The 26,449-nt window shown below is 33.6% G+C and overlaps 1 protein-coding gene across 2 annotated transcripts in view; it reads right to left on the minus strand.

Moving 5' to 3' along the window:
* Positions 1 to 26,449, minus strand: part of LOC129809651 (cell adhesion molecule Dscam2) — a 171,546-nt gene that overhangs the window by 78,244 nt on the left and 66,853 nt on the right. Inside the window, exon 19 of one of the 2 annotated variants that reach the window (XM_055859648.1) lies at positions 8,835 to 9,119. The exons of the other annotated variant lie outside the window; for it this stretch is intronic. Within the exon in view, the coding sequence (XP_055715623.1) occupies positions 8,835 to 9,119 (285 nt within the window). The remainder of the gene's footprint in view (positions 1 to 8,834; positions 9,120 to 26,449) is intronic. 2 annotated transcript variants of the gene reach the window in all.

Below are 26,449 nucleotides of genomic sequence, written 5' to 3' on the forward strand. Positions count from 1 at the left end.
ATTTTCGGTGGAACTGCAAACACAATTTTTTTTTGTAAATGGATTTGCTAACTTTTTTTCTGTCAGCCCTACACAGCTCAGTGCGGAGTATTTTATCCACTTTATCGCTCAATTTGAGGGTGATCTTCTATGCTATCTCATGGAAATTTTATGTACTTGCACTTGGTGCACTTTTATATGGTCAAACTCAAAGAAAAAGTAACATATACATTTTTTGTAAAAAAAAAACTGCAGAGAAATATTATTTTGAAGTTTTTGGGAGCCTCTTGAAACTACCTATCAATATTTTAAATCCCTGGAGTAGGCGATTTTCAGAAGCTTCACAAGCTTCACTAAAATATTCTCAAAGTATATTCAACTAACCTAAATCATTTAGAATTAGTTAAAGAATGGTAAAAACCGATAATAAAATGTTAGATATTATAGTGTAACCCTCTAAGGAGGCACGTAAACCGACAATCTTTCAAAATATCACTTGAATTATTCTTTATCATTGGTGACACACATAACAAATTTTATTGGGAAATACGAAAATCATTCTCATTGTCGAATTACAGGGTGAGTCAATTGAACTGCAACCAAATTTGGATCGCTGTAACTTTGAAATCATTTGGGATAGCAAACTAATATTTGCATAAAATTAATTCATTGTATTGGTTTCAAGTTCACAAAAACATTTTACGATTTCGCGACCGCTCTATATTTGATCGGAAAGGTTGAAATACCTATATTTAGGACCCTTCAAAACCTAAAAGTGATTAAATCTTCTGAATTTTGAAAGATACCTCGATAATTTTATCGGGGATACTGCCAACATTATAAATCGCTATGTTGGATCTCGAATTGCATCATCACCAATTATTATCGTTCTTAAGGTAAAGAAGAGAATTGAACGAAATCCGCGTCATATAGCTGCAACTAGACCAATAGATCTTGAGACTCACATATAACAAATAACCATGAAACAAATATCTTAAAAGGGCCTATATAAAGCTCTCTATGTATATTCCAAAAAGGACAAGATTTCGATATTAAAAAAAAATTCTGGTCAATAGGGTAAATAAGTTGCTTTGCATGGTCTTCAGCAACTCTGAGGGACAAGATTACCCAATTGAGCAATTCGTTAATAAGTAAAATGGCTGTAGAGTACGGGCCCAAATAGACCTAGGCTGATCCTGCAAAATATTTAGCCTGTAAAATTTGGCAGTAAAGATCTATCCCAAATTTCCATACACTGAGGGCTTAGGATCATCAATTAGAGGTCCTGTGCTTAAATTTCCTTTTCCTAATCCTTTACTGCCAAAATTTTACAGGATGAATATTTTCGAGGATTAGCCTGAGTCTGTGGCGTCAAAATTAATACCAATGGTTATCGGGAAATTGTCCTAGAAGGAGTTCTAAACCTGTGAATACATAAAGAAATATGTTAGAAATAGTGGATAACCCAACAAGTTTTGGAACGATTGGAACTATCACAGAAATTGCTCGTTGAACAAGATTGGTTAAAAATTCAACATTTCGAGCGCTCGTTAGCTTCCACTGTCACCGAATGCCAATTCTCCTGACTTCTCCAAAAGAGGCACTTTGTTGGCCAATGTCACGACTAAAAAATACCAGAATGTAGATCCGCTGAAGACAGCCTTTCGTCTTGAATTGGCTAACATTACGGAGGCTGACCTTCGGGCAGCGCGCGATACATTCATTGATCAACATAGAGCTATTATCCATTCCAAAGGTAGTTTTATTCAAAATTCTAAATAGACTCTCAAATTTTGACAATTTTTTGATTTTTTCTCGTTTACGCCAATAAATTTATCTTCAAATAAAAGAAAATACAGCACTTTCAAAAATTGCAGTTCAATTGACTCACCCTGTAGTGAAATTAATTTATTTTCGAATTATCTAGAAAAGTTAATTTTTTTGAAATAGAAAAAAGGTATTATACAATAAATTCGACTCTTGTTTTCACGTAAATTTAAGGACAAAAAGAGTCAAAGTTATCCTAAATTGAATTGAACAACGACTCTTCTAAAATCACCACGAAAACAAGTAAAAAATAATTTTAAAAAGAGTTAATAGGATTTTACTATGAAAAAGAATTATTTTTCATCGATTCGAGTATGTTTAATTCGTTTTTACTCGACTAAGCCCCTTTTCTGAATAAATAAAAGCTTTTGAGTACAGAACTTGGACAAAGACCACAAGATAACTTAGTTAGAAATAATCTGAGATCAATAGATAAATCGCTTACAAATTGCTCTGTAACGTTTTGGTAAAATGCTCTAATAATTCAATGATTTTTAACCCTTTAAGGACGATTGGAACACCGGTGTCCCATAAAGAAGATAATTTTTCCTGACTACCCAAAGTTATTTTTTTCTTATGTCTGTACATAATTGTAAAGTAGAAAATTGAAAGAATCTACAATATTTTTTGCAAGTCTCTAGCTATTTGCTATGTAGTAAATATTTATGATAAAAAATGGCGAATTTTTAAATTCTCAAATTTATTTTATTTATTTTTTTATACTTCTAAAATTTTTTTAAGCAAAACCCTTTTGGCAATAAAAACTACAATACTCATACGTAATATTTTTCATTAAAGCGAAAAATATTATTCATTGTTATTGTCAGAAAAATTACTTAAATTTTTGGGCTATTTTTGTCCCTATCGTTCATAGAAGCACAAAATACACCGAATTAGACTCTGTTGGACTTTCCAAGGTTAGATGTAAGACTTATCATTGATTTATGTTTACCAGTTTAATTTTTATTGTTGATTTTCAGTCAGTAAAAAGTAAAGGGTTGCCAGTTTAATGCCCAGCGCACAATAACTTTTGTTTGTAAACATGTTTTCAAAATTTTCTATAAGAGTGAGCGAGATAACTAGATCTAGTTCTCACTCACTCTCATTTAAATGTCAAAAACATGTTTAGTAAACAAAACTTATTGTGCGCTGGGCATAATGAAAAGTGAAGCTATTTTTTTACTTTACCCTGTTAATATTTTGCAGATTTTGCACCTCGATTCAAACAATTTGCTCGTAATTCTTGTTGGGGATTATAAATCATATATTTTTGAACAACTTCTAATGGCATAATTCCGTAATATATCAAAGTGATAAGTCAATTCTCTTTGGGGAAAAACTTTTCATTAGGTTCATTTTATTTCTGTAAAAATGTATGGAAAAATGAATGTGGTTGCCCCCTGGTAAAAAGTGTCTCGTCGTTAAAGGGTTAACATTTTGATTAGGTTTCCTTTAAAACGTCGATCGACAACAGAGAACGATTTTTCGGACAAATCTAGAAGAATTACACAGGAATCATCGAAATGTTGAAGGTTTTGTCGTTAACGATTAGCGAAAAGACAAGCAACATTATTAAAGATTGTCAATAGACATGTACTCCTAAAAGTTTTTTATGAAGTTCTAAAGATATTTAATCATGTTCAAACCGTTTAAAATCAGTATTAAACCCATACCTGAGTCCAAAATTGAGTTAATTTATAAAGATAATTTTTGCCTCACTGCTTAAAAAAAGGGAAAGTGTCTCGGATTAATACAAAATGGTGTGTTGTACGAGATAATTGGTTTTGGCCATGGCTAAATTTACGATTAACCAGTAACCAAATCTTTTCTGACTGGCTACATTGGAGAATTTGACCTCTGATTATTTCAAAGAGTTTTTTTGGAAAATGGGGAGAAAATAATAAAAAGAAGAATGTTTCAGAAGAGTAAAGCAAATTAAACAGCTAAAAAAATATCATAGTTAAATAACCATTAACAACTAGTTGAACTGTGAAATTCACAATTGCAGCATCATTAGCAGCTTCACAGGTGTAATTGCCAGCATGGCTTGCCTCCACAAAGTCAATATTGAGGGCATTAGACCGTTTGCCCACTTGGGATGTAGAGACACCCGAATCCCCCGTGAGAGCCAACCCATTGAACAACCATCGGATGTGAATTGGAAAATCGCCAGATGTCACGGAGCACTGAACACTTGCTGAATCCCCAAAATTTGCCGGTTCATCGCCAAAGGAAAAGGGCACAATTCTGGGAGGGACTTTTAAATAAGGGGAAACAAAAATACAAAGGCAGAAATAAATAAAATAGAATGATAAAATATTCTATAAAAATAGAAGGAAAAATTCTGTGAAAATAACCATTAACCCGCAACACAGATGTATGTCTAATTCTTCCGGCAATATTGGCAGCTTCACAGGTATAATTCCCAGAATGCTTTGCTGACACCGAGTCAATCATTAAATTATGCATCCTCTGACCTCGACTCTCAGTCAACACCTCGAGGTAAGATTGCAGAGGTTCCCCATTGAACATCCATGTGACATTTACGGGCAAATCCCCACCGGATATTGTACATTGAACTGACACAGGTTCTCCAAAATTCATAGTCTCATCCCCAAAGGAAAATGGAGTGATTTTCGGTGGGACTGGATGGGCAAATAAAAAAGCAATGGAAAAAATATATATATCAAAAAAAAAAGTACCATTGACAGTAAGATGAGCGGAAAAACTTGTAGCTCCTGCACGATTTTCCGCAAAGCATGAATAATGTCCAGCATGATGGCCAGAAACTGCCTCAATTGTCAAAACATTGACTCTTTTTCCAATTTTAGCAACAGAAATATCAGCAAAAACCTCTACAGTCTTGTTGTTTAACAACCAGGTAACATTAATGGGCAAATCACCGCCAAGAATTGTGCACTGGACAGATGCAGGTTCCCCGTAATTCAATGGCTCATCCCCAAAGTCAAAAGGGGCAATTTTGGGTGGAACTGTATTAAGGAAATTTGAGGTAGAGAAAGGCAAAAAAATATAAGCCAGAGAGAAAACATAATAAGCCAATCAAATAAGAACATAATTAGCCATAAAAGGAAGTATACACGGATAGAGAGAAAAACGTCCAACCATTAACCGACAGATTGGCCGTGTGATTGACAATCCCAGCGTGATTCTTCACCAGACACGTGTAATTTCCCGCATGTTCAGCAGAAACTGACTCAATGGTGAGGACACTAACTCTCCTCCCCTGACGCTGAGTCGACAGACCCATCACATTGTCCACTGGCCGCCCATTGAGCAACCACGTCATCTTGTCCGGGACGTCCCCGGATCCAGCAGCACATTGAACTGTCACTAGATCACCCACAAAAGGTGGCTCCTCCGGAAAGGAGAATGGGGCAATTTTGGGAAGTACTGCAAAGGACCATCCTCTGTTATTGACACACCCCCCATCTGACCTCTTGCAAAATATTTACATTGAAATCCCTTTAAATAAATATATGTATAGGAAAGTTTTTGCCGATTCCGAAACCCCAAACAAATCACTTCTTGCTGTGTTTGCATGCTTCGTCAAATAAATGCTAAAACTTTCAATAGTTTATTTAGGGTAAGTGCTCATAATTTTGGACAGTTTCTAAATTTGGACACTTTGAGGCTAAAATTGGACACTAAAAATAAATTGATTAAAATGATGGATTTTTATTCCAATATTTGATGAAAAATGAATTCTATCTAAATATTTGTTCTTTTTGGAAGATTTTGACACTAAATACGTTAAATTTTGAATATGATTTGAGTTGAAATTGCTTTGTTGAAAATTCAGTGTGAGCAATTGCTTACGAGAAATATGACAGAACTTCGTGGCTTACTTCAGTCTTATTTAGTTTTGGTGAAGTACTAACAAAGTTTGTTCGCTGTTTTTGAGTGATATTATTGAATATTCATTGAATATTGTGTTGATTCACGTTACTGATGATTTGTACATTTGACCTGAAGTGAGATTTGCCTTGTGAATTAGATTTTTCGTGTGAAAAATGGGAAATTTTTTAAGACATTCACCAGTGAGGTGATGATTCTTATTTTGGACAGGTGTTTTTCTCACGAAATTTCGTGAAGTTTTAGCTTTTGTGATGACTAGGTTGGACAAATGCCTGGAGAAACAAAGGAGCATCATCTCTACGAAAGAGATGTAGCGAGAAATGTCCTGAAAGGCTCCCGGAAAGGTCAGGGAATGAGCGAATCTGCACGTACTTGGAGTATCGAAGTCAACTCACTTTAATGAATGATATGGAAAGTTTCCGGGCTTCTGTGACATTCTACGTTTCCCTTACATGAACAGGAAGAGGACTTGGTAAGATTGGTTCATGAAATGAAGAACAATGGGCACCCTATTGAGGCGGATTAGCTGTCCAAATTTACAGCCAAGTTGGACAAATTAATAAACAAGTTGTCCAAAATAAGAGCCAAAGTCACCTCTACATATCAATTCATTTTTAAACGTATTAAAACTAATTTTAATAAAAATAGGTCGATAAATAGCTTGCTAAGTTTCTAAACAACCCTTCTGAAAAGAGAGTAACAAGAAATGTCAATTAGTATAGAAAATATCGCACTTCAAACTTGGAACTTCGATGCTTATAAGCAGACTGTCCAAAATTATAAGCACTTCCCCTATAGTGTATTTCTAAAATCAAAAGTTTGTATCATGTGAATGTCTTGAAATTCTTTTCAAATGCTACTTTCGCAAATGTTTACTAAAGTTCGAATCTTTGCCTTTTCAGTTTAAAAAATCATTTTAGTTTTTTTGCTTAAAGGATTTCAATTCCAGGAAAAAAAACTGATTTAAAAAAAACTTTCGAACATATTTTCAAATTCGACATTCGGAATTAAATTTTTAAAGTCTGATATCTTATGAATGTGGTTTGTTTAAAAAGCACACAAAATTGAACTGAAAACTTCAAAATTGTAAAGGCTTTTTGCAAATAAACTTTCAAAGGCATTTTCGAAAATTTAGTTCTTTACACAATGCGAATTTGCAGATTCTGTTTAAATTAAAACCTCATAAAAGTGAGAAAACCTAAAAACTCTAAGACACTTTTAAAACAAGCTTAAGTACATTATTATTAGACGTCAAACTTGAACAATCAGACTTAAGTTGCTATTTCCGGAAAATTAAAATTCGAAACGCAGTTACGAAATTTCATTTTGTCACACGTAATCTCATCTTCAATGTTACATTATTTGCGACATTTCATTTTAACTTTAAATAAATTTAATTAAATTGTTATTGCGTTTCAAACTTGAATTGGAAAACCAAAGTTCAGTTACTAATTCCGAAAAATAAAAATTCAAACTTTCCGTACAGAAGTAGATCTCGAAAAATTCGAAAATCTGTTTGAAGACCCAAAAAAGAGACTTTCTGACTTCTTAATACTTTATCAAGGTGGCTGAAGTTACATCCTGTTCGAATTTCAAAGTGCTCAAGTGTCAAAATGTGACGGTCTTCACATTGTGTAAGGAAAAAAACAGAACAACAACGTTTACTGTTCTTGCCCCAGTATTTAATCACTCCATAATCACTGAATAACTCTTCTGCTAGCCTTTTAGTGTGATATTTGATAAATTTTCCCCACCTTGTTCGAATATTTAGTATGAAAATTCGAAATTAAATTTGAATTCTTCGAACTTCAACGACATTTTGTGAAAATAGACTTCCATTTACCTTTTATCCAAGACACTATTGGAGAATCAAAATCTACTTCTGTTTGGGCTCAAAATGTACTTTCGAAATTATGTTTCGACGTACGAAAACTGATCTTGGGGCATTAAGTACATATTTTTCTACTTTTCATTTTTAGTACGTAGAAAGAGTTGAATTTCAGAAGCTTTATTTTTTTTTTCAATGTTTAAATTGAAAATGAATTTAAAAATTCGAAATTTCCGTTTTTTGAATTTTACTTTTGATCATAATAAAATATCGTTCAACTGTTTTTTTATGGTATGTCCATTTCAGGACTATCCTTGAACGTAACTTTAATTTTATAAACAAAAATTTGCTTCTTTGTTTTGTGTGGAAATAAGCACAATTTTTAAAATAGACCTTTCAAATAATTTATATTAGAAAAAGGTGCATTAATAACCTTCCTAGTCCTAGTTGTATATTATTTTAAATATATTTTTGTAATTACTTTAAAGTGATAGGCCCGCAGTATTACTTACAGTCTGTCTATACTTATGGCCTCGTTGAAATTTTCGTCAGAAAATGATTTCGAAAAACCAAAAAAAAATTGTGATGAGCTATCATAATTATCATAATACATAAAATATTCTTAATTTTGTGGTTCTTCCAAATCATTTTGCGATAAAAAATGAAGATTTGTGTGAGAAAAACATAAGTATTGACAGGTATTTATTTTTGACACATTTATTTTTCGAAAATGTTGTTTGGTTTTCGAAGATTTCAGACTTTTGAAATTCAAATATAACAAATTTGAAAAAAAACATACCGTAGAAAAATATCCTTTAAAATTATTGAGTAAGCTTGGTCTTATAAATTTCGAAAGTTGAATATCAAAAATAAAAATTTCTGATTTCGAATTATTTTTAAGTTTTCGGACAAAATATTAAAAAAAAAATATATTGTTTTTATAGTATTTACTCATTGGAAATTTTAAAGTTCACAAATCCTGCCGAAAGCTACTATCAAGTTCAACAAGTCTATCTCACTTAACCCAACAGAATTTGCCATATAATTATATTACGATATTATCAAGAGCTGCTTAATATAGATTAAATGCAGATGTGTGTTCTGTTGAAACAATCTACTACAAATTACCTTCTGGACAAGAGGAACCCTTCAAAAGGCAAGAGCTAAATTTAGTTTATGATATTACACATACAATTAAGGGGTTTGAGGGTGAGTTGAAGTGTTAATTGTTAATTTGGTTAAATGATGCATCAGCTTTTCACTCAAAAGCATCAAGAGAGAGAGCGAGAGAAAGGCAAATGAGCTTGAATCTTGAGGAGAATACCATTGACTGTGAGTGTTGCTGTGTAGCTAGTCGTTGCTGCTGCATTTGATGCAGTACACGTATAATTTCCACTGTGATCCGGTGTAACAACTTTGATTGACAACAAAGAGGACCTCTCAGAAATCCTCTTTGTACGTATCTCCAAATCCTTCATCTCAGACAACCCATGAAAATTCCACGATATCTTTACCGGACGATCCCCCTTGGACACCTGACACAGAAAATCAACAGAATCCCCAGGATTGACGTCATCCTCGTAGGAGAAGGGATTGATATGGGGTGGAACTTATGCAAAAGACAACAAACAAAAGCACCAAAGTTAAATTAATAAATATAAAATGTTTCAGGGTGAAAGATGATTAAAATAATAATAAGAATAATAAATAAAAACGATGGCAAACCGTGAACATTTAGTTGAGCACTGTGTTCAACAACACCAGCCCCATTCTCTGCCAGACACGAATACTCCCCCATATGCCCAGCAGACACTGACGATATGATAAGCATGCTTGTCTTATCCCCCAGATTTATCGTATTGATCCCTAAACTAGGTCTCAATTCCTCCTTCTTGAATTTCCACGAAATATTCAGCGGTTTATCCCCTTTTGTGACATGACACGTCACCTGAACCGAATCCCCATTGAAAACATCCTCATCGAAGGTGAAGGGACTTATGTGTGGAAGGACTTTAACAGGTGCAGAAGAGAAAAAAAAGACACCAAAAGAAAATCATCAATTTACAAACCATTCACGAACAATTCAGCGGAAAAGTTCACTTTTCCCGCCACATTCGAAGCAACACATGTAAAGATGCCCGAATGTTGAGCCTCTACCGAGGATATTGTCAGTAAACTAATACGATCACCAATTTTATTGGCCAGGATACCCGAATGAGAATAAATGGGTTTCCCATTGTGCGTCCATTTAATCACCAGTGGTAAATCACCCTTGGACACGTGGCAAGTCAATTGAATGCTATCCCCCGAATTTGCTTCCCCATCGAATGAGAATGGATGGATGTTGGGCAGAACTGTTGGAGGAGTATTGGGATAAAAATCAGAAGAAAAATAACAGAAAAGAAACCCTTCAATAAAAGGAAATTCAACAAAATATTTCTTCGCTCCCCCATTTTATTGTGAGGATAAATTACACATAAGTCAAATTGTGAAATGAACCAGATGCTTACAAATCCAAAAATTAATTTTCCAAGTCATTTTTCAAAATGCAAAATTATAATTTGAACTTACTGAATAAGACACAATGTGAAATAACTCAATTTAATATCGAAAGGCAATTTTCAAATGCGAAATCGGAGATTTCAGCTATTAAGAAAATGTTCAAATTTGTTATTAACAATTGTCTATTATGGAAATATATTTTCAAAATCTTAATCTGAAAATCAAAGATATATTCCAAGCGTTCGTAGTTGGAGTTTGCCCAAGAGAAAATACGAAGATCGGTTTCGAAAGTCAAGGAAAGACATTTTAGCTCTGTTCAGTAATAATATTTCAAAGAAATAAAGCCACTCCAAAGCCAAGGCAAACCTATTTGAATATCGACCCGCCTATCCATCTATTTCGAATTTTCGATGTTCTTGACATTTTAATAGTCAACAACAACCACAACATTGCGTAAAAGCTTGCTGCAAAAAGTGATTTTTTGTGTAGCTTTGTGGAATTTCAGAATAGAATAACGTTGTAATTTCAAATTCATTAAAATATATGTCCTTTTCGGTTTAATTTTCGAACTTAAACATATAACCGCAAAAACCTCAACTAGATAGAGCTCTCAAATCGGGAAGGTTATTACTCAACGCAAGGATTCGAAATTTTGGGTCTTCGGGATTTTGGCTTTTTGGAATTTTAACCTATTTGAATTTCAATATGATTAAAATAAATGTGCTTTCCATGATGGTTTTGTGTTAATCGTTGGTTTAAATTTTCGAACTTCCAACGAGTTTGTAAGGAAGTTCTCTAATATGTTGTATTTGAGTTTAACGGTAACTGTTCAATCTGGGGGAGCAGTTGGATACGAATGTGTAAGGTCTCTTGTTTTAGTAGGACTGTTTGTGGAGCATGAACACGGGCTACCCCTCATGTTGTTCCGGCATTTAGGAGCCTTGCATGGCTTCTACAGATATACCTTCGCATCAGTTATATACCTCAACTAAAAAAGCTCTAAAATCCGAAAGGCTATTAATGAACGTGGGGTTTAATTCTCGTTTCGTTCGCTTGGTGACTGAAATATTTTTTTTTTTTTTGAATTTCGAAATATCTCATAAGTGTCATGAGACCCATAATATTCCTGCCTCATTGTTAAAAATCCCCAGTTTTCGAAGTTATTGGTCTCTCAGCAGAGACCAAATTTTGGAGAATTAAACTCAGACTGTGAGCACAACACTGGAAATTTTGAACACTTTTTTGGATGCTCAAGCAACTAATCGAAAATAAACTGTCATTCAAAAGTCAAAAGTGACGCCGTTGTTTGAATATTTAAAATATTTAACACCAATGCTAAATCGATGGATTTTACATTATAACAATATTTTAAAAGTAATTTTCGAAATTGTCACACGTATTGGTGTTTTTGTTTTTTGGATTTGAAATTTCGAAAAACCAATGACCTTTCTAAATTAAATCCTTGATTATATCCGAATAATCTGCATATTGTAATAATAAAAATCTTAAACGCAGAAAATCTAAACTTGAAAATCTAAATTCCATGAATAACAAAAAAAAAATTCGATCACGTAAGAAACCTTTTCGAAATCAGCAGCAATTCTGACTCAATTTAAGATTTCGTTACACTTTAGTGAACAAAGAGTCTTTCTTACCAATGAAAGAACACCAGCGCAATACTCTTTTGTGAATATTCAAATATTCTTAATTTTCGAAAAAGTAACTTGGAACGCTGACTTTTTCGAATTCCATTAAGTAAATTAGTTTTTTACCAAATAAATTCTTAGATAGTATTTGTTACATGAGTTCACGATTGTTTATTAAAAATTCAGGTGTATTTTTTTACAAGGTAGGGTAGGATGGAGTAATTTGGAATCATGTATAATTTGGAACTTTGAGATTTCTAACAGTTTTAGATGATAAAAGGAAAAAAATAACAAAAAAGGAACAGATAATCCCAACCGGCTTATGTAGGTGAGATTCTTAACGAGAGCTAATTCAGAATGCATGCAAATTCGATTTAGAGCTGAAATTGGGGGACGCCATTCAGTTATCTTAAATCAAATTCGTGAAATTATATAAATTTTGTATTTAAACCAAAATATCAAGGATTCGGATGGACTGACAGAAAAGTGATATTCGTGTTTTTTTCTCTTTGACCATCTGAAGTAGTAAAAAAATATTTAAAATTCCAAAATATACATGATTTTAAATAATACCATCTTACCTTTAATTCTACCGATTTTCAATTAATCAATTTGTTCCGAATGTTCCGGGATCGAATCCTTTTACGTCATAGTAAATTGAATGGAATAAAAATTATAACTTTTGGTCTTTTACTGTTTTAAGTTTTTGGGAATTAAAATTGTTTTTATAGAAACGGAATGGATAAAATAATAGAGCACTCGCTGTATAGTTCAAGGGTCCCGTCCCGGGTTCGAATACCCTTTGAACTTGTAGCATTAGGGGATAGTGCCTAGCTTGGTATGATCTCAAGCTTCGTGATGTCAACATTTTTCTTATGTTTCTTAATAAATATGGCTCATCGTACTCATATTTCAAAAACTGGGCACTTTTCTCTAGTTTTTATAGAGAAACATAGGAAAAATTGAGTCATTACTAGGCTTGAGATCGTACGAAGCATAGGCACTTTCCCCTGAATGTATTGGAAATATATTTTGTGAGTTTCCACAAAACTTCTAAATGATCAATGTTTGGATTTGGAATATTTAGCCTAATCATAACTATTACTAATTGCTATTGGTTCAAATAAATCTATGTATATTTCAAAGACTAATTAACTCGGAAAATTGCCTTTCAAGTTTCGCTAACGTATACAAATAGTTATTTGCTGAGTTGTCAGCCTGAGGTAAGCCTTTGATTCATGCTTTCAATAACGCTAAAACGTTATCAAAACTTTCACTGACAATCGTGTAATTTTGTCCTCAATTGAGTAACAAACTTCTAGTGCATACTAAACACGCTAGGATATGCAATTTATCTGTTTATATAGGTTTGGTACTCTTTGGTGATTACCGTTTACATCAAATACAGCTGAATATTCAGCTCTTCCAGCACCATTCATGGCCAGACACTTGTAAACACCACGATGCTCCCCATTGACATTATCAATAGTTAGTGAGCTGGATTTAGCCGAAATGCGATTTACAATAACATTTAGTGCATCTCCACTGTTGAGGTATTCATCATTGAATTTCCATGAAATATTTATGGGGGAGTCACCCTTGGTCACGATGCACGTCACTCCGGCACTGTCGCCCGAATTGGCCGGTTCATCCCCAAAGGAGAAGGGTAGAATTTGTGGTGGAACTTCTCACACAGAGAATTTTGATGGTTTTTGGATGTGGTGGATAGTTTGGGAAAAGTGAATCAACATGAAAATCAACAAAGTCCATTTCATACTTATTCTCCCTCTCCCACATCATAGTACATGCAATTCCATTGCTCTCTTCCTCATTCTGATTTATGGTTTTGGCCTGATAACAAATTGCTCAAGTGAATGCAAGAGGAGTTTCCAACATAGTGAATTGAGGAGTTATTTCATTTTGAGAAAGTTAAAGTCCCACCCCGCAAAGTTGTGCAAACTGCAGGGATTTGTACAACTACAAGATAATTAAAGTCTCCTCACGAGGGTTCTTTCCTACATATATATTCACATTTTGCAAAAGATTAATTTAATCCAAAATGTTTCTCTGGCAATTCTTTTATAACCCATATATTAGAATGTTCACAAATAGGATTACGGAGGGAGTCCTACGTGTGAGATTTATATGATTTTTTTTTCGTACTCTCACATATTCCCAAGCATGACAATATCAAATGGGATGCTTCCAAGCCACTTCAAGCAAAAATCACGATGAGAAAAAAAAGAGCAAAGGAAATTCCACATATTCAATTGTAAGAACATCCAATCAAAAAGCAAATAACAGAAGAAAAAAAAGAATATCAAGAGATGAAATTCTACCGTTGACTTTGAGTTCTGCCATGTGAAATGTTCTCCCAGCCTTATTAGACACAAGACATGAGAAATTGCCACGATGTCTATCATTGATTGAATCGATGCTCAACGAACTCAATTTGGTTGACATCTTTATAATGGAAATTCCAAATTTTCCATTTGTAATTGTCTCATTATTGAGATACCACTGTATATCAAGGGGTGCGTCACCCTTAATCACCATGCACTGAACAGCCGTACTATCGCCATAATTTGAAGGATCGTCCCCAAAGGCAAATGGCATGATTTGGGGAGCAACTTTAGGAAATGAAAAATAAAAGGGAAAGAAGAGAAAAAAAGAAAATGTCTTAAGATAAGGCAATAACATCAAGCAAACCATTAACATTGAGCATCGTGGAATGATTGTAGGTTCCAGCTGAATTGCTGGCTGTGCAGGTGTACTTTCCGCTGTTGTCCCCATTGACAGCCGGAACCGTGAGAAAACTGGATCTATCACCAATCTTTGTCACCATCACACCCAAGTGACTCAGTATTGGCATTTCGCGAAACAACCAAGAGATTCTCAATGGCAAGTCCCCTTTGGACACATGACACGTTAACTGAACACTATCCCCAGAATTGGCTTCTCCGTCGAAAGCGAAAGGATTGATATAGGGCTTGACTACGAAGGGATAGTGGATCAGGAAGAAAGAAAACACAAAAACCAATAGTCAGATACAATAAAATAGTTTCTGCTGCCAAAAAGAGAACTTCTCACTATCACTGAGATGGTGAGAGGAAAATACAAGGAGAGTATTCCAAATTAAAGTCTGAATAATGCAAAGTTCAAAAGTCGAAATAATTGATTTAAAGTTTTTTTTTTAATTTTGCCGAAATTATTATAGATTCGCTTCGATAAGAGACCTTAGGGGAAAGTGCTCTCCCTTCGAACGTTCATGCCTTCGAATAATGTGAATTTATTTTGTTTTCCGTAACAGATTTACACTAAATTATCACGGAATTATCAACAATTGATGATAAGTTAACTAATATTTAATAGAAATGCGTAAGTCTCTTAGGAAAACTAAAAGAAAACTCACATTATTCGAAGGCATGAACGTTCAAAGGGAGAGCACTTTCCCCTAAGGTAAAGTACCCTTTATTCGACCGGTTCCTCTATTCGACCGGTAGATTTATTTATTCAATTTAATTATATTTGCTATAATATTTTGTGTATGATCTAACATTAATAGGTTAATTATTCTTTAAATAATACGAATCAGTGACAAATTCATAGAAATTGATGAAATTCACCATCAAATATTAAAAAATCGACCCACCGGTCGAATAGAGGAACCCGGTCGAGTAAGGGTACTTTACCTTACATGATTATAAAATCTTTCATAATACTTTAAAAATTGTTTAAAATTCGAATTTCCCAAAATTAAATGTGCAAGGTCTTAAACCAAAAACTAAAATCAAATTTAAAAGACAAATGCAAAAAAAAGAGTCTAAATATCAATTTAGACTTGTTCGCACTAAAATCTTCATCATTTATCGTTTAAAAATTAAAACAAAATTCAAAATCTTAATTAAAAATAAGATTTAATCTGTTGTTTTCCAATTTAAATTACTAGACGAAACTTTGGCTCCCAGTCGAAAAATCGAATGGGTCAAAATTCGGAAAGCCAAAATGTCGAATGGGTCGTAGTCGTATACAAATAATGCAGTATATCTCATTAAACCTAAATTCCAAATGATATATTTTTACGAATTTGTTTCTGAAATTGGTAAATGCAGTGAAGTATTCAGGATAGATCCTACCATTTCCACAATATGGCATTGGGTTCCTTGGGTTCATCATAGCCACAAATACCTGTTTAAGGCGAAAATTCCAGTATATTCGCTTGGATATCATCTTTACGCTTAAACCCTTACTGCAGGAGGGGAATGCGTATGCGTTTTTAGAAAGGATAGACAAAGAGAGGAGCTTAAAAATACCCCTTTATGATCTAGGTGTGATTTTCGGCCTATGGTACCAATCTCAGTTAATGGTGAGTCCCCGGGACTTTACTCACGCTACCGAAGATGGGGAGTCAGTAAGTAGCGGATTACTGAACAGTCTAGGCAGGACTCCTGTAAGAGCTGCCAGGGTTAGCTGTGAATAAGCGATACTTCATCAATAAAGCAGTCTTCGACCATGAGCTAAACCATAAGTTATGCAACTTCAATCCCAAACAAAACCCTAGAGGCCACACAATCTCTGGAGGCTTCTCTAAGGCCTCCTTCACCTGAAGGATTGTAATAAAGTGGTTTAATAGACGATCTCAACACTATACAAAAAAAAACATCAACTAAGTGATGCGCGGAAAAGCGCAATAAGAAGCTTTGGCAACCATTGGTCCTATGCTTATTTGTAGCTATCCTAGGCATCTATCTGCAGCTATCCTTTGCAAAATGATCAATTTGAAATTTGTACCTTTTATTTTTACCAGTGGACTTAGAAGACTTTTGGAGATGCCTCAATGCCTGCCACTAAAGAGAGATAATGTCCACATTGCAATGAAACTGTCAGAGTTTAGGAGATCTATTCTTGAAGTCATTTTTAGAACTTTTCATCGAAGATACTGAAGCTACATCATACACTAACTACACCTAAAGCCGTTTAAGCATTGGAATCTAGGGTATTCTACCCAAATTAGAACTTAATTAGACAATATTGGTACGGAAAACCACGATGCTTTTACACAATGGAGACCGTGGATGAGTTTCTTCATCACTTTAACCCTTTAAGGACGAGAACTTCAAAAATCAGAGGTCAGAAAAATCACTTTATCTGGCTTTTTAGAGCAAAGCATAGCTTTAGAAGATCGTAGGAAAAATTTCATTTCTGGGTCACCGGTGACCCAATCGTCCTTACAGGGTTTTTGGGGTACTCAGTCCGCCAGAGTGCTATTATTATTGAGGTGGGGGCTCCGCTACCCAAATTCGTAACAATACGAATTGATATATAAATAAAACGCAAATAATTTCGCGGAAAACTTTGTCCAGACTTGTCGATTCTTCCATTCAAGATTAATGTTCATCTCGCTTCTCTTTTTATCATGGAACCTTATCCCAAATGGCTTACAGCTCAGTAAGAGCTAGCCATTTTCAACCTCTCACAATGCTGCAAAGCAGTGCAGTTTCAACAGAGCAAAATCTTCTGTTTTTGTTTTTTTTTCTCTCTTTTTCCTTGGAATTTTGTGTATTCAGAAAAAAGTTCAAACATTGTGTTTAAATGACTGGCACATACAACCTGGGAAAGAGCTTTTCCACCGTTTTGCTCTGGAGGTTGGTCACTAACGCTAAGACGGCGGTGGACGCTAAAAATTGCACGGGATCTCAGTGAAACGAAACTGTACTTCGAAAGCATTGTTGATGAATAAATTTATCCATCTATCTATCTATCTATCTATCTATCTATCTATCATGAATTGTAAATGTCTAAAATAAATTAATTAATCTTCACAAACGGAACATTAAGAAGTTATCACCAAACTTGGCATTTTCAGTTAAAAGGATTTCGATTCATTCGGAATTTCGACCCATTCGAGATTTTGTATTTTCGAGATTTAAACCCTTTTGCGATTTTGGCTTTTCGGGATTTCGACTCAAAGGGACTACGATCCACTCGAGATCTTGACCCATTCGGGACTTTGGCTTTTCGGATTTTCGACCCATTCAAGATTTTGGTTTTCGGATTTTGCCTTTCGAGATTTTGACACGAACCGAAAAAACTTAATTATTTCGGTTCAAAATAAAATCAAAATTCCTTTTCAAAAACAAAATGAAAATTGCAAAATATGAATGAGAAATTGTCACATTTCCATTACGATTTTTTAAACAGGGTAAAATTAGGTAATTTAGAACCATTTCTATTTTGGAACATTTGAAATTTTCTTACTCTTTTTGATGGACTAATATCACTAAAATAAAAAGTAGACTACCAAATAGAACAAAAGGAAGAGTTAGAAAGAAAAGAACAGCTTTTCTTTGTAGTTTTTTCTTTCTTTCAAACATCTAAAACAGTGAACAAATCTCAAAACTTCAAATTGCAAATCGTTTCAAATTATCCCATTTTGCAAAATTATTCAAAAATACGAAATTAGATGGAATTTTGTCTATCAACTCTTTGGAATCCTTATTCAGACTTGAAATTCAATGAATTTACTAAACCTCTCATTGCATTTTCTATTTAGAAAGTCAAATACTTTATGTTTCCTGCATAAAAAAATTGTGTCATGAAGTGCAAAAAAGTGAATGAAATTTGCACTTGACACTTTGTAAAATTACGAGAAAGCTCAATAATCCCTACATTTGCATAAATAAAAGGGAGTTATATAACAAAAATGAAGTAATAAAAGTAAAAACATCCAATTTTCCTAACAATTCGCAAAATTGTACCATTAACACGAAGCTGTGCTGAATTCTCCACCAATCCAGCCACATTTCTCGCCTCACACGAATAAACACCCCTATGAATACCACTGAGAGATTCAATATTTAGATAGCTGGTGCGTGGATTAAGTCTGGATACAGTAAATGAATCCCGACCCGACATTATTGCTTCACTGTTGTGCATCCAACGAATCTCCACGGGTAAATCTCCCTTTGTCACCATACACTGCACCCCAATACTCTCGCCCAGATTCGATGGTTCATCCCCAAAGGCAAATGGTAGAATTTGTGGTGGCACTGAAGGATTTTAATTTGCAACAGTTGCCCGAAAAAGAGGAGGAGAGAAAGAGTAAGAGAGAGAGACAGTAAAAGGAATACTAATTTAGTTAAATCCACACCAAACTTAATTGCAATAAAATACCATTGACAATCAATTCTGTTGCATAATCCGTTGTCCCAGCTGCATTTGAGGCTGTACATTTAAATACACCTCTATGGATGTCCTTAACATTGTCAATACTCAGTGAACTCAATCGGGGAGACATTCGGAAAATGGTTACACCATTCTCAGAATTCACAAGTGGCTGTCCATTGAGTGACCACCTGATGTCAATAGGGACATCACCTTTAGTGACTGTGCAATGAACAGCATGACTATCGCCCGGATTTGAAGCTTCATCCCCAAACGTGAACGGAATAATTTGTGGTGGAACTTTAAGAAGATACCAGAACGAAGGATTTTTTTTTCTTAAGGGATATATTCAATTCTTGGGATTGAAAGGGTAAATTGGGAATAAATCAGGCGTAAAAATAAAATAGGTGACCAATGCTAACTAACACCATTTAAAATACTGTGAAAAATAGTGAGAAATATCCAAACCAGATGCGTCTTGATAAAACATCCGGCAATGAGATGCTTTACCCAGAATTTCAGACTTCTTTTTGTTTTTAAATATTAACTAAGGGAGTTGCAAAGTTTCAGGTACAAAAACGTACCAATATGGCAAAAAAGCACAGAAAAAATTATAGTTTTTTCTACAATACCGATATTTTTAATTTCAATAAGCAGAACTGTTGATTTTACCAATAAAATAATAAAAATTACCATCGTAATAAATTTCGAAATTAAGGATTTCGATAAAATTATAATCAGGAATATTGATTATAAGGGGGTTTCCTGAATCACAAATTCAAAAAAAAAATCAATTATTGCTTAAATCGATAGATAATCTATCTAAAAGCAAACCACAAAAATTTAACAAGTCAATTCGAAGTATTTTGGATGATACCGAGATGAAAGCTATCGAAGAACTATTATTTTTGTCCCTTAAATTCAGGAAACCTCCTTGAAAGACTTTCGAAGTGGTGGCTTCAAATACATTAAATTGCACGCCGGTTTTCTATCACAATTTTAATTACCAATTCAATCAACAATAATATTTCGCTATTTTGTAATAATTACTTTTTTCAAATTATTGACTATTTGACGACTAATATCCGAAAAAAATAAAATCGTAGGAGATTAAATTAGCTTTGGGATACAAATTTCAAAAGAAAACCTACAATTTTGTATCATAGAAATGCAATCGGTACTACAACTTGATCTTGATCTGTACTCTGAAAAAAATGTTTTGTTAAACGAACAAATGGATTTTGTTGATATTTTGTCAAAAGGATGTTACTTACCAATTTGACAAAACTTATTCTTGCATTTTATATGGAAAAACACCCTTTTCACAAACTTTTAACAAGATTGGCCGCCGATTTGACAAAACTTTTCCATATTCTGTATGAAAGAACATCCTTTTTACAAACTTGTCTTGTTAATTTGACAAAACATTTTTTTCAGAGTAAGTAAAATCAACAACTCGAATTTTGATTCAACAATTTTGACTTAATAGTTTTTATAAACACCATGAAATAAAAAGTTTACTTTCTAAAGTAAATAGACGTTGTGATAGAAAAACGTTCTTATTGTTCATAAAATATTCATATTGTCAATTCCACTAACAAATTAATTTCTACATTTGATTGCAGACCCGGATAAGTAACTTTGTACGAAATAAAATTGCAGGTTCTAAGAATTGATGTCACCCAGACACCAAACGGTTATAGATAACGACTTAAGATCTTCGAGAGACCCTCCCTTAAATCAACCCTGGGACCATTACGATGTCCCTAATTTCCCTCCACCCCTACCATTCTCCTTCATAATCATGATTTTTTTGGGATTGCTCGAAAATGTATTGTACGATTTTCTTTATTTTTGGGTATGTATAGGGGTTGTTTAGACGAATATTACGTTGATATACAAAAAAAACCATTGAGTTAATAAGAGTTTTTCAAGTTCAAACATCATAAAGGCTCTACATAGCGTATTTTTCAACTAAATGCTATCACATTTAGGCTCTTTAGAAAGGTCTTGGAATTTCCGACAAGTTTGAACAGGTTCCAATCAGTTATGAACCGGTAATGCACCACTTATGCACTGATCAGTAATTTTTATCCGAAATTCTGATTACTGATTTTTCAGGGCGGCAAGTAAAGGTTACTTTTCTGTTAGAATTTCTTCTGGAAAGCTATTTTCAAAAATTCTAATACAATTATGGCGTTGTAGATTGTACCATTAACACTAATTAGAAGAGCTATTAAATCTAAAATTAAGATATTACTCTCTATTATTTTTTAAAGATTAGGAAAAAATGATAAGTAGACCTTTTAAACTTTTCTTATTAATTTTTTTAAAAAAAATTTATAAAGAAATTTACCATATTGTTGCGATTTTATGTGTAATTTGGAACAAGAAGACTATTTTTCACCTCAAGGGTATAATTTTTGTGAGCACCACGTATATGATGGCAACTACTAAGCTCTTACAGTGTATGACAGTTTGGGATAATTCTTTACTGCTAAATTTTACAAGCTAAATATTCACAAGGATCAGCCCGAGCTTAGCACATCTATTGAAAATGTAAACATTTTCAATAGATGCGAATTTGAGGTGATTTTCCAAGCACACACTGATTTTTTGGAAAATATTTCTTAGCTCATGTTTTACCCTTGGGTATAGGTAATTCATCGAGGGTAATGCGGATGCTGGAACACAGTTGTCCATAAAAATAAAATTTGTGTTACTGTGCATTTTTCTCTTTTCACAAAATACCTGGGGTAGAAGTAAACACTTTCTGGGGAGGATGTAAACACCCTTTTTTCCACCCTTGAAATTAACTTTGCACCACTTTCAATTATGACTGTTTTGACTGTTTATTTTTCAAAAAATCACTACACTTTTTACAAGGAATAATTAAATAGCAGAAACACTAAAAGTATGCAAATCAAAGACATTTTTCAATGGATTTTCCCCATATTTTGACATCATGTGACTTCTTATTGAACACAACTAAAAATTTCCCATCATGAGATGCAGTTGTCAAACGAATGAAATGAAAAAGAAGAAGACAAAATATTTTACCATTCATTCTACACTCGCGACATCTACAATTACGGGGAAATTGTCTGTTTACATCTACCCCAAATGCTGTTTTCTGACCAATTATTAATTTTTTTTAATTATGAGAATCTCAATTTCTCTAGTAAATGCATTAATATAATCCTAAAAGATGTAGGAAAGAACTGTTATTGCTACATTTCGATTATTTTACACAGTTTCTAATTTCCAGGTGGAAATCCAAATGACCAAAATAATCGAAATATCAACATTTTCGGAAAAAATGACTTTTATTTGTAAAGTATTAGGACTTTATTGACCAATTCATCTGTGGACGTATATCCCCATGGTATCCATGAATGCTTATGGGTTTTATCCTCTGAAGTTTTAAAATTAATGAAAAAAATCACAGTGTTTACAACTACCCCAGTTTACTACTACCCCAGTTCCCCCTATTTGAGCCTCCCTTTTCCTTTGAAATTATAGGAATCGCTCCAGTTTGTCCGAGGGTGTTCTCTGAAGGATTTGCTCGGTTTATCCGAGGGTGATCTTGTGGGGAAATCTCCTTTTTCACCGGAAATACAAAAAAGAAAATAAGTAAATATTTACAAAAAGAAATTTTGTTAGTTTCCCCTTGGTTGTAAGTCAATTCACGGTGATTGCGAGGAATTAGAAAATCCTTATCCTTTCCTCAGATTCGTAACAATACTTTTTTTAAATTCTATATATCAACAATTTGTATTGTAATTTTAAATATTATTTTAGAAAAACCTAGTTAAAAATTGTAAAATCAACAAACAATTGGTAAATTTTACCTATATAGTAAAATCAAAAAATTTCGCTTAGTAGAAAATACTAATCACATTTTCCCTTGTTTTAAATACCTTTTGCAAAAACTTTGATTGTTTTTAAAACTGCCAGTACCTTTTCTTCTTTTTCTCAAAGCAAATTCCTGCTTCAAGGGATTTCTTCCAAAACTTTCTCAAGTTTACAAACTTTGCAGAATACTCAATTAATTTGCACCCCAACTAATTTCATCTGTGTTAAGAGATTAGTTTTAGTCATTTTATTTCAATGAAGTTGAAGACTTCATTTTACAATTTTGTAGCACTATTATTCACCCAATATCCTCATTGCAAACATTGCTTGTGCTTTAAAACGTGCTACACAAAATGCTTCAAAACTTTTCAATTTGCTAAAATCCCAGGGAAAATCATGTTGGAAATTTCTCACTATTTTTCTCCCCATCCCATCCCCCATATCATTCCATTGCAAAATGTTTCTAGAAGCTGGAGGAAACATCCTCTTGAGAGATACACAACTTAGCACAAGTACCATTGATTTTGAGTTCAGAAGTGACTTCTGCACTTCCTGCCAAATTTGTTGCAATACATTTGTACGTTCCACGATGTCTCCAGCTGAGATTGTCAATACTGAGAGAACTACTCCTTGGACTCATCCTAGTCACACTTATTTCTTCTTCTCCTGTCACAATTGGTGCCGAATTGAGTGTCCAGTGGATTTCAAGTGGAAGATCTCCCTTGGGTACCAAGCACTGAATTCCCGCAATTTCACCCAAGTTGGATGGTTCAGTCCCAAAGGTGAAGGGTATAATTTGTGGTGGAACTTTTGGAGTTTTAGTAGAGTGTTCGGGAAAAGTGAAGGAGCAATATGTACAGGAGAAAAGCAGAGAAAAAAAGAAGCATTCTAAGTTTTCTTGATGCCAAAAGTGCACTTTTTACCATTAACAAATAATTCAGACTCTGCCACAGCCACTCCAGCACCATTCTCCGCAATACATCTCAAGGTTCCACGATGTCTATCGGAAATGGACTCTATACTCAAGGCACTCAATCTTGGTGTCATTTTGACAATGGTCACACCTCCCTGCCCAGATACAACCTCATGGGCATTGAGTATCCATTTGAATGTTAGTGGAAGATCACCCTTTGTAACCATACAATTCACAGCAGTACTATCACCCGGATTAGCAGGTTCATCCCCAAAGGAAAAGGGCATGATATGAGGTGGAACTGTGAGGAAGAATATTTTTCCAAGGATCATCATGAATAGAGGACAGCTTTGTGTTGTAATTAATGGAATATTTTAAGGAAGACAGAATTATATCAATTAAAACTAAAAGACAAAGCAGTTTAAACTAAAAGGGACATTCTCAAACACACACAACTAATGTCGCATTCGATGACTAATGAATTTTAACTTTCAGAGTTGACATGATACAGAATTGAGGATAAAGATGAAGAATCTGAACTGATCAAGAGACAACTGGGAAACGAATAAATATAAAACTTTCTCGTGTTTAAAACAAACCCTACCAAGGGCTTAGATTAAACCCAAGATGTGTAGTTCTCAAACTCCATTTCTTAATACTATTCAAATCTATTTTTTTATAAAATTTCGTATGAAAAAATCCTTCTGTATTAAGGAATTAGGCATGCTTTGGTTTCGAATTTCTGAACTTTCGGATTCTTCCCCCCCCCCTTACCCCTTTGTAGGTCGGATTCTGGAATAACTATTCTGCGAAATTCGCATACTAAGAAAAAAACAGAAAAAGTTATACTGCCAATTTTTATTCGGAATTTGGATGGAACGGTTGATTAGTAAAATTAGTTTTCGGAATGTACTTGCACCTTCCGGAGCGAACAATCAGAAATCTCATTTACACTACACATCTACTCCTCATCAAAATTTCCCAACTCCTTGAAAAATTAACGGTTAATCAATACAATATTTTTGGATTTCAATACGATTTCTTCAAAATGGTTCTTAGGAAAAATCTTAGAAAGTGTTCGCAGTCCATTCAATTCAAAGTTATTTTTTTCAAAAATAAATAGCTAAGAACAAAATATACTAAAATTATTTTAGACAGATTTTTTTAAAGAAATCTAGGCGATTTTAGATTATTTTTAGGAAAATTTGTTATTTGACTGCTGTAAGAAGTGAAAAAATGTCCTTAAAGGTTCCCTCACTGAGAGAAATCCGAAAAGTTAAAATAACATTCCGGAAATGTTTATTTTCCCTGCAGTATTGATCCGAAATTGGTGTAAATATTATGTTTTTTAGGTGTATTAGGGGTTAAAGTTACCCTTTTTCATGTTAATTTTACCCTGCAGTATAGATCCAAAAAAGGTGTAAATATTACCCTTTTTAGATGTATTAGGGGTTAAAGGTACCATTTTTCATGGTAATTTTACCCTTAATAAAGTGTAAAATTAACAATAAAAAATGTTAATATATTTTTACACCTAAAAAGTGTTAAAGTTATGAGGAAAAAAAGTTAATCGCACCCCCGTTTTTTTCTCAACACTGAGAAAAAAAGAGGGTGCAATTAACATTTTTTCCTCAGAACTTTAACACTTTTTAAGTGTAAAAATATATCAACATTTTTTAATGTTAATTTTACACCTTATTAAGGGTAAAATTACCATGAAAAATGGTACCTTTAACCCCTAATACATCTAAAAAGGGTAATATTTACACCTTTTTTGGATCTATACTGCAGGGTAAAATTAACATTTCCGGAATGTTATTTTAACTTTTTCGGATTTCTCTCAGTGAGTGCTAGAATAGAATTAGTGAATTTTAGTGGATAATTTTCCAAGAATACGAAGGAAGAGTATTTTGATTTTCTTCACAATTGAATTGATTATGAAAACTGAAAAAACTGTGATTTATTTTCTTAACCTTAAAATATAATATTAATTGATAAAAAAAAACTTCAAAAGATTTGAGAACATTTCATAAAATTTTCCTGTTCAAATTATATTGGAATTCCCAAAAAATTGTACAGGAAGGACAGAAAAATCGATACAATACTTAGCAGATTTTTCTTTAAAACGTCTTTTAAACAGGGAATTCCGCTTTTAAAAAATCTCGTAACCGAAAAAACCCTGCAAATTCACTTCAGTGACACAGAAAAATTGCGGGGGCATTTCAACACATATTTTAAAAATGAACTCCCAGTAGTAGGTAATTCATATCAAATTCTTTCAATCCCTTTTCACTTAAGCCGGAACTCCCTGTATTTTAAATTGATCTTCTGAAGAAGGACTGACTTGTGGAGTTGAATGTGATTTACTCTTGGTAATTTCAAGTAATTTTGATGAAATCTATTCCAATGTATAGAGATAGAGAATATACAAAACCTGTGACCGAAAATTACAATCAAAATCTAAATAAATTTATTGGAACTCGCCAAATTATTAAATTTTTCTAACCGTTTCACAGTACTTTTAGAAATTGTGTACAGTTGATAAGACTTCTAAGCTCAATATTTTCAGGATCCAAAAATGTTAAAATAAGATCCCGATAATGTAACTTTAATCTTACGGTAATAATCCGAATTCTTTTAGGAGAATTAAGGGTCACAATTATCCATATAAACAGAAAGTTACATCTAAGAAGTCGTAAAATAATAATTTTTTTATATAACCTTAAAAATGTAACCGTTATGACTAAAAGAGTTAATTCTATCTCCTTTTTCACTGCTCGAACCGCCTGAACTCAAAGAGAGAGCAGTTATATAATCCGTTTTTTTTTTCAACTTGCAACCGCTCTGCAGCTTAAACGG

This window comes from Phlebotomus papatasi, chromosome 1 (genome assembly GCF_024763615.1).
Source record: "Phlebotomus papatasi isolate M1 chromosome 1, Ppap_2.1, whole genome shotgun sequence".
Lineage (NCBI taxonomy): Eukaryota > Metazoa > Arthropoda > Insecta > Diptera > Psychodidae > Phlebotomus > Phlebotomus papatasi.